This window comes from Filicampus tigris, chromosome 13 (genome assembly GCF_054856515.1).
Source record: "Filicampus tigris isolate MCC_2025a chromosome 13, RoL_Ftig_1.0, whole genome shotgun sequence".
Classification (NCBI taxonomy): Eukaryota; Metazoa; Chordata; class Actinopteri; order Syngnathiformes; family Syngnathidae; genus Filicampus; species Filicampus tigris.
This window is the reverse complement of record NC_141229.1, coordinates 16,869,853-16,886,345: the sequence shown is the minus strand read 5'-3', so window position 1 is coordinate 16,886,345 and position 16,493 is coordinate 16,869,853. Positions and strand designations below refer to the sequence as shown.

The following is a 16,493-nucleotide window of genomic DNA, read 5'->3' as shown; positions in this document are numbered from 1 at the left end:
TCAGTCAACAGAAGTGACAAAATGGCCGGCCCCTGAGATGGCTAAAAAGGGGATGATTTTGCTGCTTAACTCATATTCCACAAACACACACAATATTAATCAGAATGCCGTGTTTCAACTAGTGGGCCTGGTGGGGACATTTTCTTGAAAAAAAATTGTTTGGGTTCATTTCCACTTTAAGAGACCAAGAATTGGATAAAAAAAGAAAAAAAAAAAGAAATTGGCGTACACGTATATACTCTCCAGGCTTTAAGGGTAGAAAGACGCAACCGCACTCTCGGCCCTAGTGGTAGAAACATGGTTATGCGCTCCCGGCCTTAATGGGTTAAATACCGCACGCAGAAAATTGCTTAATTGCATTGATTTCATTTTGTGTGCAATCAATAAAAATACGTTTACCTGAGTTGCTTAACCGCCTGCATCCGATGTCTTTTCTTCCCCACATATCCTTCTTAATGTCCATCTCCTCCTTTCTCTCTGGCAGGTGTCATGACACTCAATGTGTTTGATCAGATGAAGAATGCCTCTATTTTGGGGGGGTTCAATGCTTCAGTCAAAGGAAGCCCCCCTGCCATGAGCCAGTACGTCACTGTAGGAGGGGGCCCGTACACTGGCTTTTACTATGCAGTAGAGGTGAGCCATGACAGTGTCTTACAGTACACACTTTAAAAAATATTTACAAGCCTGCGGTAAATGAATGGCATTAATACTCATCTCTGTGTATTCTTAGGGAAGCACCCAGCCTCTTCTTTCTCACGTGGCTCTCGCTGTGGCCAGTAAACTAACATCAGCCCTCTTCAGTGCAGCCAGGTGTGGAAGCTTTTGAATGCATATCGTCGCTGTCCTATGAAAAACGTATGTTCAATTTTGGAATTGTTTTGAATTTTCACGTTAATGAGGTGTCTGTAACGTGGAAACGCTATTCACGCAACAGTGAGAAAAATGAAAAAAAAAATGGACACGTGTTTTTCACAGGACAGCAACGATACGCAAAATTACAATAAAAAAATAAAAATAAAAAAAAGAAAACAGCTTAACTGGTGAAAATGTTGCCTGAATGATTAGTACAACCTGTACTAATGATCCCGGCTCAATTTTCGTCATGTGTTGTCTCTTTGTTTCTGTCATTGTTCTTCCCCCCCATGTACACACACTTGGACATAATACTGACTGACTGCTGACAACACTAAATCTGAAGCTATCCTTCCTCTCTTGTCCCATTTTACTACTTCGTATGCGACTCAAGTCAATCTCATTTTTTGACTTTTTTTTGTCCTGTCTCTCCGCTCTTCTTTCAGTGGATGGCTAGGATGGAACAAGAATAAGAATGAAGATGAGACTGTGCAGAAACACAGACCTAAGGTTGAACCTCCAACACCGTTGGGGATCAGGTGCCTTTCATAATACACTTGGTCCTTGATATTTGGCTTTAATTAGTTCCGTGACCATGCTTATAACACATAACACTCGAATCTTAAATCATATTTTCCCACTGAAATTAATGGAAATACCATTAATCTGGTCCTTCCTTATTCTTAGTTAAATGAGGAAAAATAGCACTCCATAATATTGCACTTTATAGAAACACATGGCAATGACAAAATTAAATGTTATTAAAAAGAATTACACAGATTTGTCAGAGTGTATAAAGTGAATGCTGCCTCTTCGGTGTGCCCAACTTGGCCACCCATGAGTTCATTATTATTTACTGTTTCAATCAAAAATGTAAAAATAAAGGGTCGGTGCAAGAAAAGCACTATTTTTTATGGGGAAAAAAATCAAGTGGTAATTACCATCCTCTATTCTGTTACAAAGCCGTAGATATCATCATTGCTACAAACATATATCTTAACCATATATCACGTTTGACTGGTTCAAACTCCCTAAGCGCACCGCCTATATCACTGCTGTCACTTATTTCAGAGCTCCCGCGGTCGTCTGCGTCCACCATTACAATTCGACCAAATTCTGTGACATCCTACAGGGCTCACGACACTGTCACGTGTCTATTCTGATTGCATTTCATTGGCTAAGAGACCGGGAATAAAAAAAAATAATTTTTTTTAATGATGTATACGCTCTCCCAGCTTAAAAGGTAGAAAGACGCAACAGCGCTTCCGGCTCTAGTGGTAGAATCGCGGTTATGCGCTCCCGGCCTTAATGGGTTGAATTGAGCGACCTGTAATGGATCCTCTGCGGACGTCTAGCCCTTTGATGGTGACGTAAAAAAAGGTCACTCAGATGTAGTTTTAAGAACCTTCATTTACCGACATTATTCCTCCCCAAACAATGCAGAACATAGCTAGTTACACAGTGGCATCCCAGAGCCAATCTCAGTCCCTCTTGTTGTCACATGAGGCCAATTCGCCGACAAGCTTCGTCAGGCAGCAGTGCACATAAGTCCGTGGCAGTGCAGCCTTTGGAAACCCGTTGTTACGCATTTGGAAGACTTGCGGGATGATGCTCCATGGCCAGAAATTCTGTCTTTCGTGGCTAGGCGCAAACGCCCGTCGTAGCTACCAGCAATGGTGGTCAGTCAGTAGTCAAACAACAACGGGGGCTGCACTGCAGAGATGGATGTATTTATGGCATTTGTTCCCAATGCAAATTAAACTCAACTCAAAATGCTTATTTTCACTCTACTATATATATATAATGTATTTTATTTATTTTTTTATTTATTTTATTATTTTCTTCTACACAGCTGAGTACCGCTTTTTAAACAAACGTAAGCATTTTTCAGGCAGCCTGTGTGCGCGCTCTAACGGCAAATGGCTGATTAATATTGAGTATGAGGGCGGACTCGGGACAGTTTCATTGTAATTTGATTGGTCAGATCTGAAGAGACTTTGGGTGAATCTATTGATGGCTTGAAGCTTGTCGGTAAAAATTCATAAACAAACCGCATCACAGCTCCAGGGTTCAAAGTGTGAGGGAAAAAGTAGCACCTTATAGTCTGGAAAATACTGTATTTGTAACATTTGGGATGTAATTTTGTCAAAGGCATTTGGCTACATAAAGTGAAAAACATTTTTGGCCCTATAAATATTGCAGTAAAATGTAATGTAATGCAAATGTAATAAATGAGGCTTGTTGGTATCCAGTTTTCATCCTGACCTCTCTCATTCAGATTTGGTCTCCCAGACTCTCGCCGCCACGGCGAGTCCATTTGCCTCTCCCCTTGTAACACTCTAGCCGGAGTCACTGATGACTTTGGTCGAGTCACACTGATGGACCTAAACAGAGGGATTGCAATTCGAATGTGGAAAGGTAAGGAGAAAGCAGAGCGAAAATAACCAGGCCCAAAGAATGGTGCTATGAAGTCAATGCCATTGTTTCATACTACAGATGCTTTGGTAGAAATATTCTGGGCAAATGAGGCGAGGCTTTTCGATCTTTTCATTTCCTGCAGAAGTCTACTGAAGATGACATCATGTCCACGCTTTTCCAAATTTTTGTGTTTCATAAATTAACCGTCTGCCTGGTTAAATTACTAAATGTCACCACAAATGTCCAATTTATGTTTCAAGTGTGATTAAATTAAAGTGAAATATAAAGTCAACACTGTTACAGAAAACAACTTTGCAGTTTCGGACACTTGTCGATCGCCCTCCCAAGCACTCTATCCCGCCCGCCCGTATTATAACCCATATTGGGATTTTGATGATTTATAGATCAGATACATCTGACCTGTCCGTTCAGACTGAGGTCACATTGCAAAAAATCCAATACGTAGCCGAACTAGGATGACATATGAAAGTGACCCAGGTCGAATTAGAAAAAATTGGAATTGGGCCCTTTTGGGTAGGTTCACACCGCAGGCAAATGCGACCCGTATTGGATTTTTTGCCCATATGCGACAAGTATCAGATTTTTTTTTTTTTTTTTTTATGACAGTCTGAGCGGCTCAATTCCGATTTTTTTTCGAATGTGACCTGAGCCAGTTTTATATGTGGTCCTAGATCGGATACATACAGTGGTACCGCTAGTTACGAAATTAATTGGTTCTGGAAGAAATTTCTTAAGTAGAAAATTTTGTAAGTAGAGATGCATTTTCCATGTAAATGCCCTAATACGTTCCAAGCCCCCCAATATTCAGACATAAATATTTTATAAAGCATAAAAATGCATAAAAACATGTAACAAATACATGTTACAATTAGATTATTGCACATATAAATTAGAGTTGTGCATAATGTAAAAAAACAAAGAATAGAGTAAGGAATAAAAATGCTGGTCGTTTACCTTTGAATTGCTGTCCTCATCGCTTTTTGCCCTCTTTGGTTCATGTTCTCTCTCAAAAGTGTTTTTGCCTGGCGTTTTGTAAACAACTGATTTAATAACGTGGAAACTGTCGACCCATTACAGTCATATTATTTGGCGAGATCAAACAAACGCATGCCCCTTTCATACTTTTTTATTATCTCTTGCTTTGGTTGTATGGACAAAAAAAATATTTTCTCCTTTTTTTTTTTTCCTCGTTTCTAATTCACGTAAAACTATCGGAAGACCTCGTGGCCCGACGGGCGAATGACGAGTTCGCTGCAATTATCTATCTATTTACCTAGCTATCCACACACATAGAGACATACGGAAGAGGTCCCTCTTAGCCAATGGGATGCCAGGTAGATGCTAGGCTAGCCAATGGCAGAGCCAATGGCAGACCTTTCGTATCCTGAAATTTCTTTCGTAACTAGAGGCAATATTTTTTGCAATGCGACCGCAGTGTGAACCGCCAGGTCGCATATATATCTGACATTGACATCCTGATCACAAAATTCGCTCCGCGTGGGCAGCGGGGAGATAGTCTGCAAAGTTGTTTTGAGTAACAGTTTTTACTTAATATTTGACTTTCATTTAATCCCACTTCAAACATGACGCAAAAGTGCGCAAACCTCAAACAGACCTAAAACACCTTTGAGATAATTCCTGAGATAATAAAACCTTTAAGTCATCTGAATTTCGACATGATTTGGACAGTTGTAGTTGGTGTGTTTTGTCATGCAAATCTATTTACTGTATTTACTGAAAGGTTACAGAGATGCCCAGCTGGGTTGGTTGCATGTTCCAGAGGAGCAAGTCAGTCGGGAAAGTTCCCTCACAACTTCCCTCCCCAGACGCCATGCACTGTTTTTGGTCATTTACGCCCCCCGCAGAGGGATCCTGGAGGTATGGGCGATGCAATACGGACCTCGAGTGGGCGCATTCACTGTCGGCAAACACTGCAGGTACACTCAGAAAACCAGTGCTTTATGTCAAACATTGAATACCGTTTCAGCAGTGCCACCATTGGATACCACTCTGGATTTCTTAGGATCTCACTGTGTGCTCACCTCCAGGTTGCTGTATGCTGGTTACCGTCTGTTAGGGGTGAACAGTGTGACCAGTCAGGGCTGGAAGATCCACACCCATCAAGTGTGTTTGCTGGATCCTGTCACAGGATCCCTAAGGACTGTGAATGTTCCCTTCCACCTGGCCCTCAGGTTATTCCACTAACCTAGAGTGTGTGCACATACTGGTTTACAGTAAAGCGGAAGTCAACCCAAACGTATTTTTTTCAAAAATATGTTCCCAGCAGGCCCACTAGTTGAAAGACGGCGTTCTGATTAATTTTGCGTTTGTAGAATATAAGTTAAGCAGCAAAATGCACTCGTTTTTAGCCATCTCTGGGAGCGGCCATTTTGTCTTCTGTCGACTGAAAATGACATCACAAGTGCTCACAACGACCAATCACGGCTGATCTGTTCTCTGAATCTGAGCCGTGATTGGTCGTTGTGAGCAGTTGTGATATCATTGGCAGTCGACAGAAGACAAAATGGCCGCCCCCAGAGATGGCTAAAAACGAGTGGATTAACACTTATTCCACAAACGCAATATTTATCAGAATTCCCTGTTTCAACTAGTGGGCTTGCATAGAACATGTGTTTGAGTTGACTTCCACTTTAACACTTGTATACATCACAATATACTGTCACACACACATGCACACACACGCACACTAGTACCATATCTTACGAGTGCCCCTACTGTCAAGTTTTTAAGTTACAAGTCTTCGCTTAGTTTATTTTTTTACTCTTGTTACGAGCCAACGTTTGAGGTAAGAGCAAGCTTAACATATCACCGCTTCAGTGATGTTTAAAAAAAGAAAGGGAGCAGTTAAGGCACTGTAATGTCCTCGCATGCAGGCAAGTAGAGCCACAGACACAGATGCCCTTTCAGTCGCTATTTCAAATCGGAAAGAGGAACGGCAGTGATATAGACGACACGCTTGAGGACTTTGAACCAGTAGAACCAGTCGAACGTGATATATGGTTAAGATATATGTTTGTAGACAATGACAACATTGCCCCTTTTTGTAACAGAATAGAGGATGGCAATTGCCACTTGATTTTTTAAAAATTAAAAGTAGTGCTTCTCTGACATTTTTATGTCTTTGATTGAAACTGTGAAGATTAATAAACTAGGGCCTGTGTGAAAGCCACACGTCTAAGCTCTCAAATTCTTGTGGAATTATGTTTCTGTCTGCTACAGGGGCTGGAATAGTAATTATTTTGTAGATGTTGAATTTCTGGGAAAACTTCAGGTTCTCAAGGGTAATTCCAAAGACGACCTCAGGTTTTAGGGAGCTTTTGAGCCAGGTGCTTTAGGCCTTAATGGGTTAAAGGCATAAATTCACCCACGAATACTACAGTATGTGCAGTAACAAACTTCAAACCAAATTATTTGTTTACATTGTTTCTCTTTTGTTTGTTTGATCCAATGTAATGCTGTTTGTCTTTACGCAATATTAATCAGAATGCCGTGTTACTGTTTAGACCAGTGGGCCAGCATAGAATATATTTTGGAAAAAATATGTTTGGGTTGACTTCCTCTTTAAATACCGGTACACGTGAAAAAAAAATGAAAGTGTGTTTTTGGGTGCTCGGATGGATTAATGGCATTTTAATACATTTTAATGGGGAAAACTGATTTGCAATAGGAGAAAATTGAGCTTGGTCATGGGACAAATTTAACTCGAAAGTAAAGGTACCAGTCCACCTTAAATGAATCAGTAGATTTGTTGTCTCCCATTAATATGTGGCCGTCTTCTGGCACAATTTTCAGCACTTTTTAAATTCTTTCTAAAGACTGGAGGGTAATGAAGTCGAGCGCTAAAAGGTTCCGCACTTTCAAAGAAGATAGTTGTGATGTTTTTGATGTACTGTATTCTATTCATTTCAGCGACAAGAAGAGTGAAGGAGCCAAAGATATGCATTTGTTAAAGAAACTGACAACAATCCTCAAGAGCAGAGATATGGAGCCTGGTGAGAGATTTTTCTTGACCTATATTTACCGCTTATAATACAAATTTGAAAGTATTGCTGGTTAATTGCATCAATACAATCAATAACATTTTTGTTATATCTACCTTTTAAAATAATCCTGCCATAGAGATAATTTGTGTCATCATTAAGTACAGAAATCAGCATAGCATCGAAATTATTTACCCCACTTAGGTTAAGTGAGCATTAGCGTTTGGTTAGACTTTACTAAATCACTGACATTCAGTTTATTTTTCTCCTCTTTTTAGATATTTTGGAGAGTGAAGCCAAAGGCGTACTGTTGGACATCAAACACTCCTCCATCCAAAAACAGGTATGATTACGCTTTGTTTATACCTGGGGTGGGGTGGCCAACCACTTAAAGGCAAAGAGCCACAATTTTGACTGTTACCGCAAAGAGCCACGGCATACACATACACTTGGTACCTTGATTGTCGATTGTAATCCGTTCCATCACCACGTTCAAACGAGCCCTCCACGCACACTGTATTGCTCACTTTATGTAAAACAGATTTTTTTCCCCACAATCCTATTGTTTTCATCAGACAAGCCTGCTGTAACAATATCAAAAGCTCATGGTTTGGTTTTGTCACGGTATTCACGTCACAGTATGATATTTATTGCAATATTGCGTGAGAGGTCACACACCCTAAAAACAGTTGGGTTAAAAATAACCATTTTGGGTCAAAAGTGGACCATCCACTAACTGGGTCAATTTGACCCACCTTCTTGCGTTTCTTGGTACAAAACAGCCCATTTTTTGGGGTTGTTTTGTACAACACTACCTTTTTTGGGGTTGTTTTTTGCAAAAACAACCTAGAAAGATGGGTCAAATTGGCTCAGGTAGTGGATCGGTCCATTTTTGCCCTAAAATGGTGTTATTTTTAACCCAACTGTTTTTAGAGTGCAACACTACAGTAAGCCATACTGAATCAGTAAGCATCACTCTATTGCCGGAAAGTTCACGTTACACAGTCTGGTCACTAATTAGACAGTATCATATTTCTTATTTTTAGCACTTGAAATGTGATACTGTCTACTGACAGAGATTTATTTGCTTATCAAGTCAGAAACACAGGAACACTGTGAATAAAGGCAACAGCAGTGGGTTGGTGGGTTTTGTGAACCCATGGGCCCTCGTGTAGTTAAACGTTTTTTTTTTAATGTAATGTCACGGTTGACTCTCGCAGCGGCAGGTAGCACGGAGTGTCACGTCACTGCATTGTGTTCGGGAGATATGATATGAATAAAATACATGTCCAAATCAACAATGCACTCCATATTGTATCATAGCTGATACAATATCGACCTCAGGCAACAAATTGTCATCCTCTTAAAATAATGGCCAAAGTCATAGTTTGTCACATTTTGACAAAGTTTCTTTTTTGGGCTGAAACATCTCCTAGGATGCTGGCCACCTCTGCTAAAATTGGCTGCATCCTTAGTTCAACATATCATTCAATTCTATGCCTGAAATGAAATTAAACATACTGTAAACGTTACTTCAGAATAAAATGATAGATATAGAGTTCACACCTCCTTTTTGTACCCTGCCTTATGCTCTACCCTGCATCCGTGTTTTGACGCATAGAAGTCCCTGACAGAACACTGAAAATGTGTCAGACCTTAATCACAACGTGAAAAACGTAACAATCAGGAGTGCCGGGTCGGGATGGAAAGTATCTGTGGTTGAGCGAACTGTAGCGCGCATTTCACCATCACATCCACACTGAAAGAGCCACAGTGCTGTCTGCCCCACTTCACACTTAATCTGCGGTTTCATATCATCAGCAAAACCAAATATGTAGCGCACAAATATTAAATGTGTATCGACTACGGAAAATTATAACTCTTGTCACCCTCTTAAAAGAATCGCTTTTTTTTTTCTATTTTTTCGGAAAACACATAAAACTGAACCACATTCTGATGATCTTATATGTATTGATAATTTCATTTCAGGCGTAAAATTGAATGACCTGTTTAACTAAGGATGCAGACGATTTTACCAGAGGTGGCCAGCATCCTGAGGAGATGTTTATGGCAAAAAAAAAACATTTGTCAAATATGACGAAATATGACACTGGCCGTTATTTTAAGAGGCTGACGATATTACGAGTATCTGAGAACATTATACGGTGGGTATTATTAGATTCAAAATGAAAATCAACACAAAGCACAGAGAAGCATTAATGTTGATTATTGTTATTTTATTTTTTTTGTACTTCATATGTCTGCCTCCCCTGATCGCACGTCCCTCGTGTAAACATAGCTTTACAAATGAGAACACATGTTTGCAGTCAAACGCACGCACATTTCTAAGTATGGCTTGTCTTTTCTTCTTCTCTTGCTTTGGAGGCTTTGGAGTCTTTGCTGTCCAACAAGAACATTCCTGTCTTGTGTCTCACAAACATCACATGCGCCTTACTCAACGCTCTGCAGCTGCAAGGTGGAGCCGCATATTTGAAAGAGAGCATTTTTACTCGAGTATCAATCCTATCTTAATTTTGATTCCTCTGTGTACAAAATGTCTGTCCAGACGCTGAACAGGTGGATCCAGTGTTAAAGCAGCTCTGCTCCTCGCAGCTGAAACTGCTTCAGCTTTACGCTGACATCCACCACATGAACTCTTCTGCTGACACTGAGGAGCGCGACGAAGCAGTAGGTGTACACCAAAACAGAGTATGCGTTTTGAACTGAATGGAGTTACCTTGAGTCATGTAAGAAGTAAGGTAATGATTTTAAATATTGGAATTATTCTTTGCAAACCTCACACACAGCTGGACTCCCTTGATGGCATGGAGGGTGATTTGGCACGTGTGAGTCCCACCTTGCAACGCTACAACAAGCTCAACTCGAGGCCCAGCGTTTGTTTTGTTCAAGACGCACCAGACGCACCACTGCCTGTCCAAGCCTTCCTATCACAGATTGAATGCACAGAGGAGGGGCAGTTAAAGCTTATCCGTCATTCTGAAGCAGAATGGAACCAGTTAGGTACACACAGTTATCAGTTCTCTATGCTTTATCTTTTTAGATGTGCCAATAACCCCAATACTGTTTCCAACATTACTGAAGGAGACACAGAGTGTTGACTTAAAAGTACGTCTGTTCTATGCAGGGAGCTTCATCTTCTGGGGTTGTCTGTGTGGTAAAAGCCCACCACATAAAATCTGTGACAAGTTGCAACAGGCTGGCGTTGGTCCACCGCAGCTACTAGTAAGACGTTGGATAAAAATATCATTTTGTTCTCTGTGGCTGAAAACGGCAACAATTTTTAATAATCTTGTCCCTTTGTCTCGTTTAAGTCTCTGTTGTTGAGTGTATGGTTGCAACGAGAAAAGGAGGTGCTCCCGGCCCCGACAGAATTCCTCAAAAACCTTCACGCACTACTGGTTCTGCTCAGCACCATGGAAGGTATGTATAATTATTTGTGGAATAATCAAACACAATCTTGCATTTTGCCCCTTCTCATCAGGTGCCATCGAAGAGTCATGGGACCCGCAGTCCGTCTCGCCTTGGTGGCAGAAGTGCCGCAACATCTTGGTGCAGTCACACAACTCTGCAGCGGCTCTGCTGGCTGCTTTTGTTGCTCATCGCGCTGCTAAGGCTAGCATCACCAGCAGGGCAGACAGCAAGGTAGGATGCACAGACACTTGGAATTAGCAAAAGTGGGAATTTCCACTAGGGGGATCTATTTTGTATAACTGAAGAAATTATTTCTTTCCTCATTGAGCCCCGTACCTTTTGAGACAATCCAAAAATCCAAAATACTGTTAAAGGGGACATATTATGGAAAGTTGACTTGATTAAGTATTTGCCTACCGTCTTTTTCTGAAACTGTCTCTGTGAGTGAGCTGTTCTAAGTTTCCGCCACTAACTTACATAATAACCGCGTCCACACCGCGTTTCTCCACCATGACTTCGCCACCATTTCCAAGCGAAAGCCTGAGTCGACAGCTCTGTCTGTCATGTCAAAGCCAAGGTACTAGGTGGAGCTTCACTGGCTATGTTTACATGGACAAAAGTTCTTTGATTCCATCAGAGTTCGGATTAAAATTATGATCGGACTGCACTGTTTTCATGACCACTAAAAATATTGATCCGAATAGGACTTGCGTGTTCATGCATCACACTTTGGATTAAAGAAATGTTGGCTATGCAAATGTAGCCACCGTTAGCACAGCCTAACATTAGCCTACAGATTAGTCAAAAGAATACATATGTCTCCTTTCAAGTAAAATAAATGTTCATGACGTGGTCAGAACATTTTTGGTCTAAAGCTGTTTATTGTCACGTGTGAAATTACAAGGGTTTCTTTTTCTGTGTGGGTATATGACAGTTACAGTCAGAGTGGGAAGCAGTGTCTTTGGAGCTGGAGCACTGGGTGGTGTGTGTTCGTCAGCTGGAGGATGTGCTGGTGCTGCAGACGCTACTCTTAGTGCCTCCGATTGTTGGATCAGCAGGAGGCCCTGCTGTGATGTGTTGCATAAAAACACTGCTGGAGGGAGGCTCAGGTTGAAGTCCTAATAATGAATGATGTCTTTTGTTTTCTACATAATTCTTAAGCCTGAAACTCAATTGTCGTCTCTCAAGGTGGCATCACTGACAATGTCTCCAAGTGGGTGTTCAGGCACAACCTGGCCCCTGAGCAACTAAAAGAAATCCTTCAGGAGAGAGAAGATAAAGATGATGATAAAAAGAGGGAAGAGGGCACAGGGGAAGATGTAAAAGTGGTAGAAAGTCAAGAGTACGCCGATGGAACAGCAGGTCAGGAGGAAATCAAATCAGGGTGCTGTGACATGCTGTACCGACCATATGCAGTAAATACAATCTTATATGCATGCTCATGCAGAGCTGTTGGTGACTGTGTGCAAGCGCTTCCCACACTCCCTCTCCCCAAACTTGCTCTTCGCTCATTGCTGCTGGGAGTATGTGGTGCAGTGGAACAAAGACCCAGAGGTCAGACTCACTCGCAGTCAAGACACTCACACATTATGAATTTCCTTTCAAGTGCATCATTGCTGACATCATCTTTCATGTTTTTCTTCTAGGAGAGTGCACATTTGTGCCGGGCCGTGGAACATCTGAAGCAAGTTTCCAGTCCTCATATCCAACAAGGTAGGCTTTTCAAACATACACAATGATGCAGTGTCTACATTGACTGGGCAAAGCCTTAGGCCTGCCGCACAACGACTGATGCGGTGGAGCTCGACTCAACTCTCTAGGTAGAGGGTTTAAAGAATTACGTTGCCACGATGGAATTCCGTCATTTGGAGCAATTAAGAAGAAGAAAAAAACAGGCGTGCGCGCTTTGACAGTCAAGTCGAAAATGTCAAATGCACGCAGTTATGCTATTGTTGTCGCACCTCATCACAATAAAGTTGTCCTGACAGCTGGAATATGTGGGGACTTTTATTTTGTGTACATGTACATGATTGGCAGGTGGGAGGGGAGCGTCTGAAAACAATTTACTTTTTAGCTAACTTGGCTAGCTGCTCAGATGAAATTGACTCGGCAGTTATGGGCATCAGCCATTGGCATGAGTGCAAACAGATCCTTTCTGGATGAATCTTTTTCACAGGCATTTGCACAATGATGTGGAGTACGTTTATTGTCAAACGCTTCTCTGCAACAGCCTTCCTCATTGAGAAGGTAAGCAGTATCCTCCCTCACAATAACGAGATATTTTCCACACCTAAATGTTTTATCTTGTTTATGCCAGGTGGGCAAAGCACCCAAAGATCGCTTGTGCCGACGCGTAAGTTTCTATATAAGGTTCTAAATCAGTCACTTTCTCAAAAGACTGATTGTGATTTTGTTCTGTGTTTTGTTTGAAGGATGTAGGAATGGGAGACAAAGCTTTGACCTCATTTTTGGGATGCTGTGTCCAGCTGCTGCAGGTCCTCATGGAGGTGACTGGACTCTTGGTTAAGAATCAGTGCCCGTTGTCTTTTTTCAACTGCTTTGTAAGTAAGGAGAGTCCACAACACGGCATGAAGAGTGGCCAGTGGCTCGCATCAGTCTGCAAAAAGCATGAGTCGGAAATGAAGCTTATCAGCTCCATTTGTGCCCTTTTTGTTTTCATTGAGTGTTTTTGTTTTTTTGCACTTAGAAGACTGCAGTGGCAGACAACAGTCTAGTGCTTAGCACATCTGCCTCACAGTTCTGAGATTCAGGTTTTCAGTCTATGCTCAAGCCTTACTGTGTAGAGCTTGCATGTTCTTCCCGTGCTTGCTGTACACCAGCTTAACTTCCACATTCCAAAAATGTGCATGTTAGGTTCACCCATTAAGGCCGGGAGCGCACAACCACGTTTCTACCACTACAGCCGGGAGCGCTGTTGCGTCTTTCCACCCTTCAAGCCAGGAGAGCATATACATAATTTTCTTTTTTCTATATCCAATTCTCGGTCTTAACCAATGAAATGCATCAAAATATACACATGAGCCCGCGGAGGATGTTCCGGAATTCTTGCGAGTCATAATGGCGGACGCCGTTGATCGCGGGAGCTCTGGAAAGAGTAACGGCAGTGATATGGACGACACGCTTGAGGACTTTGAACCAGTAGAACCAGTCGAACGTGACATATGGTTAAGATGTATGTTTGTAGACAATGACAATATTGCCCCTTTTTGTAACAGAATAGAGGATGGCAATTACCACTATACGCTATGCAGCTGCACTAATACTATGAAACTATCTATAAATACAAAAATAAATACTTTAAATACTAGTGCGGCTAGTGCTAAACACTGGCAACAGGCTCGTACAATACAATGTCAGCGTAATCAAGTTGTTTTCCTTAGCGCCCTTAATTCGCCCAAAAGTCACAATACTCGGCCTAGAGCAGGGGTCACTGACCTTTTTGAAACTGAGAGCTACTTCTTGGCTACTGATTAATGTGAAGTTTGAGACACACTTTTGATACAACAAATTAGATGACCCACCTCCATCATATATTTTGAAAACCTAAGATTTGTTTCCCCGTTGTTGTCCCAGGTCTTAAAATGGTACGACCCAAATCTGAAGTCAATCAGATGAAACCTCTAGGTTGGACAAGAGGGCAATTCCCACGGGGAGCGTCGGAGTCGAGGCTCCTTAGGCCCGGGTGACCGGAGGCCTCTGCACAATATGTAGGGACAAATCTGGGGAAGGGTACAAAACAACTTCTGCTACTTTGAAGGTTCCAATGAGCACAGTGGCCTCCATCGTCCATAATTGGAAGAATTTCTGAACCACCAGGACTCTTCCCTGCCGCATATATAAACTGAGCAATTGGGCTAGAGGGGCCCTAGTTAGGGAGGTGACCAAGAACCCGACGGTCACTCTGTCAGACCTCCAGGTGTCCTCTGTGGAGAGAGGAGAAGCTTCCAGATTACAACCATCTCTGTAGCACTATGGCAGCCGAGGGGGAAAAAATATTTATTCCATTGTGGGATGATGCTGTAACATAAAATGAGGAAAAAATGCTTTTCAAATGCTTTGAATACTTTCTGGACACACTGTAGAAAAGCACATTAAATAAGTGTTTGCTCACAACAACACCAGTTGTTTATCATGTTTGCACTTGCGAGTTACAAAATCATTGTTTCTTGTAAGTTTTCCTTGATCATTCATTTTTCTCTGCATCTCTTGCTTCTCTCCAGGCGGACTCAGCGGTAGCTGAGGTTCCTTCCCCCGAGTTGTCGGTGGAGGAGGTGTGGTGTGGGGCCGAGGGCCCGGCCTCCATCGCTGAACTTGCCCTGGAGCAGAAAGGTGTTCACTATCCCCTGGTGCAGCATCACTGTCTGCTAGCCTCCCTGCTACACGCAGCCTTGACCTTTAGCTTGAAGGTCAAACCTCTCAGCCTGTTTGACAGCAAGGTGAAGAGACAAGAGTTATAAAATGGGTGCTATGTGTTATTCATGTGATAAATAATTGTGATTGTTCATCCAGGGTAAGAATGCTTTCTTTCGAGACCTGACCACCATTCAGCTAATGCCAAGTGGAGACATGGACCCAGGGCTGGTTTTATTACGACAGGAGGTGAGACTTCTCTTTTCTGTCTCCATAATAAAAAGTTCAGAGAAAATTCTAACTCCCAATCATTGGGGTCTTTTGTAGGCAGAGTGGATAAAAATCTGAATTTGAATAAAATAAATGTCACACTTTTGTATTCAAATGTGCTTTATTTATTTAACTGAATAGTCTTACTTAATCAATTTAATTTTCATGGAAAACATAAAATTTACTTATTTGCTTGTTCATATACTGCGGTGTCTTGAAACATGAGTTTAATTTGTTCCGTGATCATGCGCTTATCTCAAAACACTTGCACCAGAAATCATCTTTTCCCCATTGAAATGAATGGAAATATCATGAATCTGTTCCTGCTTCTCCAGAAAAAAAACATCTGTGCCTCATGATTAAATGCTTCAAATCAATTACTGTATTTTCTGGACTGTAAGCCGCACCTTTATATAAGCTGCATCCACTGTTTTAAAAAAAATAATAAAATAAGAAATTATATATAAGCCGCAACACCTATCAGTGTTGAAGATTTTGATATTTAGAATGATTTTGAACTGTAAATGTACATGTATGTACCTGAACAGATTTTTTCCTAACAGTGCCTTCTCCGTGTGGGTTCCATGATGAGGCGGGGAGGATTTGAAAATAATTAACAGTAATTTGTCATCCATGTTCTGCTGAAGAAAAAGTGGCATATTCTTTGCAATGATTTTTTTCTTAGTTTTGAATCTAATTCCGGTTAGAGCGCCCCTAGAAAAGAGAAGAGAAAGTGGAATAAAAATCCACAGAATAGCCACAGCTTTATATAAGCCGCATGGTTCAAAACCTAAGAAAAAAGTAGCGGCTTATATTCCGGAAAATACTGTAATTGTGTTTCGCCTTCTGGTGGGCCCGCCTTGGCCACTGGGGAGTCAGTATAATATAGTCATACAAACGAAAAAGAGTCACCACTACTCATAGTGACTCAGTAAGCTGAATTCGTATCATTTTTTTTTTCAGCGGAGGATATATGCCTGTGAGTATTGTGGTATTGTCTCTCTACATGTGTTGCTTTACCGTTTGTGTTCAAATCAGTTTCTGCCAAGATGCGGCATATTTCCATCGATGATCAAAATTGTCAACAATTAATCAGTGAAACAATGTTGTTTATTTTTTGACATTTTG

The 16,493-nt window shown here is 41.4% G+C and overlaps 1 protein-coding gene across 3 annotated transcripts in view; it reads left to right on the top strand.

Annotated features, from left to right (window-relative positions):
- The window catches only part of rab3gap2 (RAB3 GTPase activating protein subunit 2 (non-catalytic)), a 30,573-nt gene that overhangs the window by 7,927 nt on the left and 6,153 nt on the right, over positions 1-16,493 (top strand). For 2 of the 3 annotated variants that reach the window (XM_086048933.1, XM_086048932.1), the window contains 23 exons: positions 485-633; positions 731-810; positions 1,299-1,391; positions 3,131-3,270; positions 5,033-5,228; positions 5,340-5,483; positions 7,222-7,304; positions 7,571-7,635; positions 9,678-9,768; positions 9,859-10,001; positions 10,100-10,313; positions 10,438-10,535; positions 10,625-10,733; positions 10,795-10,955; positions 11,659-11,833; positions 11,913-12,086; positions 12,172-12,278; positions 12,371-12,437; positions 12,901-12,971; positions 13,042-13,077; positions 13,157-13,231; positions 14,966-15,181; positions 15,255-15,344. In XM_086048933.1, the coding sequence (XP_085905059.1) occupies positions 485-633; positions 731-810; positions 1,299-1,391; positions 3,131-3,270; positions 5,033-5,228; positions 5,340-5,483; positions 7,222-7,304; positions 7,571-7,635; positions 9,678-9,768; positions 9,859-10,001; positions 10,100-10,313; positions 10,438-10,535; positions 10,625-10,733; positions 10,795-10,955; positions 11,659-11,833; positions 11,913-12,086; positions 12,172-12,278; positions 12,371-12,437; positions 12,901-12,971; positions 13,042-13,077; positions 13,157-13,231; positions 14,966-15,181; positions 15,255-15,344 (2,777 nt within the window). The remainder of the gene's footprint in view (positions 1-484; positions 634-730; positions 811-1,298; positions 1,392-3,130; positions 3,271-5,032; positions 5,229-5,339; positions 5,484-7,221; positions 7,305-7,570; positions 7,636-9,677; positions 9,769-9,858; positions 10,002-10,099; positions 10,314-10,437; positions 10,536-10,624; positions 10,734-10,794; positions 10,956-11,658; positions 11,834-11,912; positions 12,087-12,171; positions 12,279-12,370; positions 12,438-12,900; positions 12,972-13,041; positions 13,078-13,156; positions 13,232-14,965; positions 15,182-15,254; positions 15,345-16,493) is intronic. The other variant, XM_086048934.1, reaches the window with a different exon arrangement.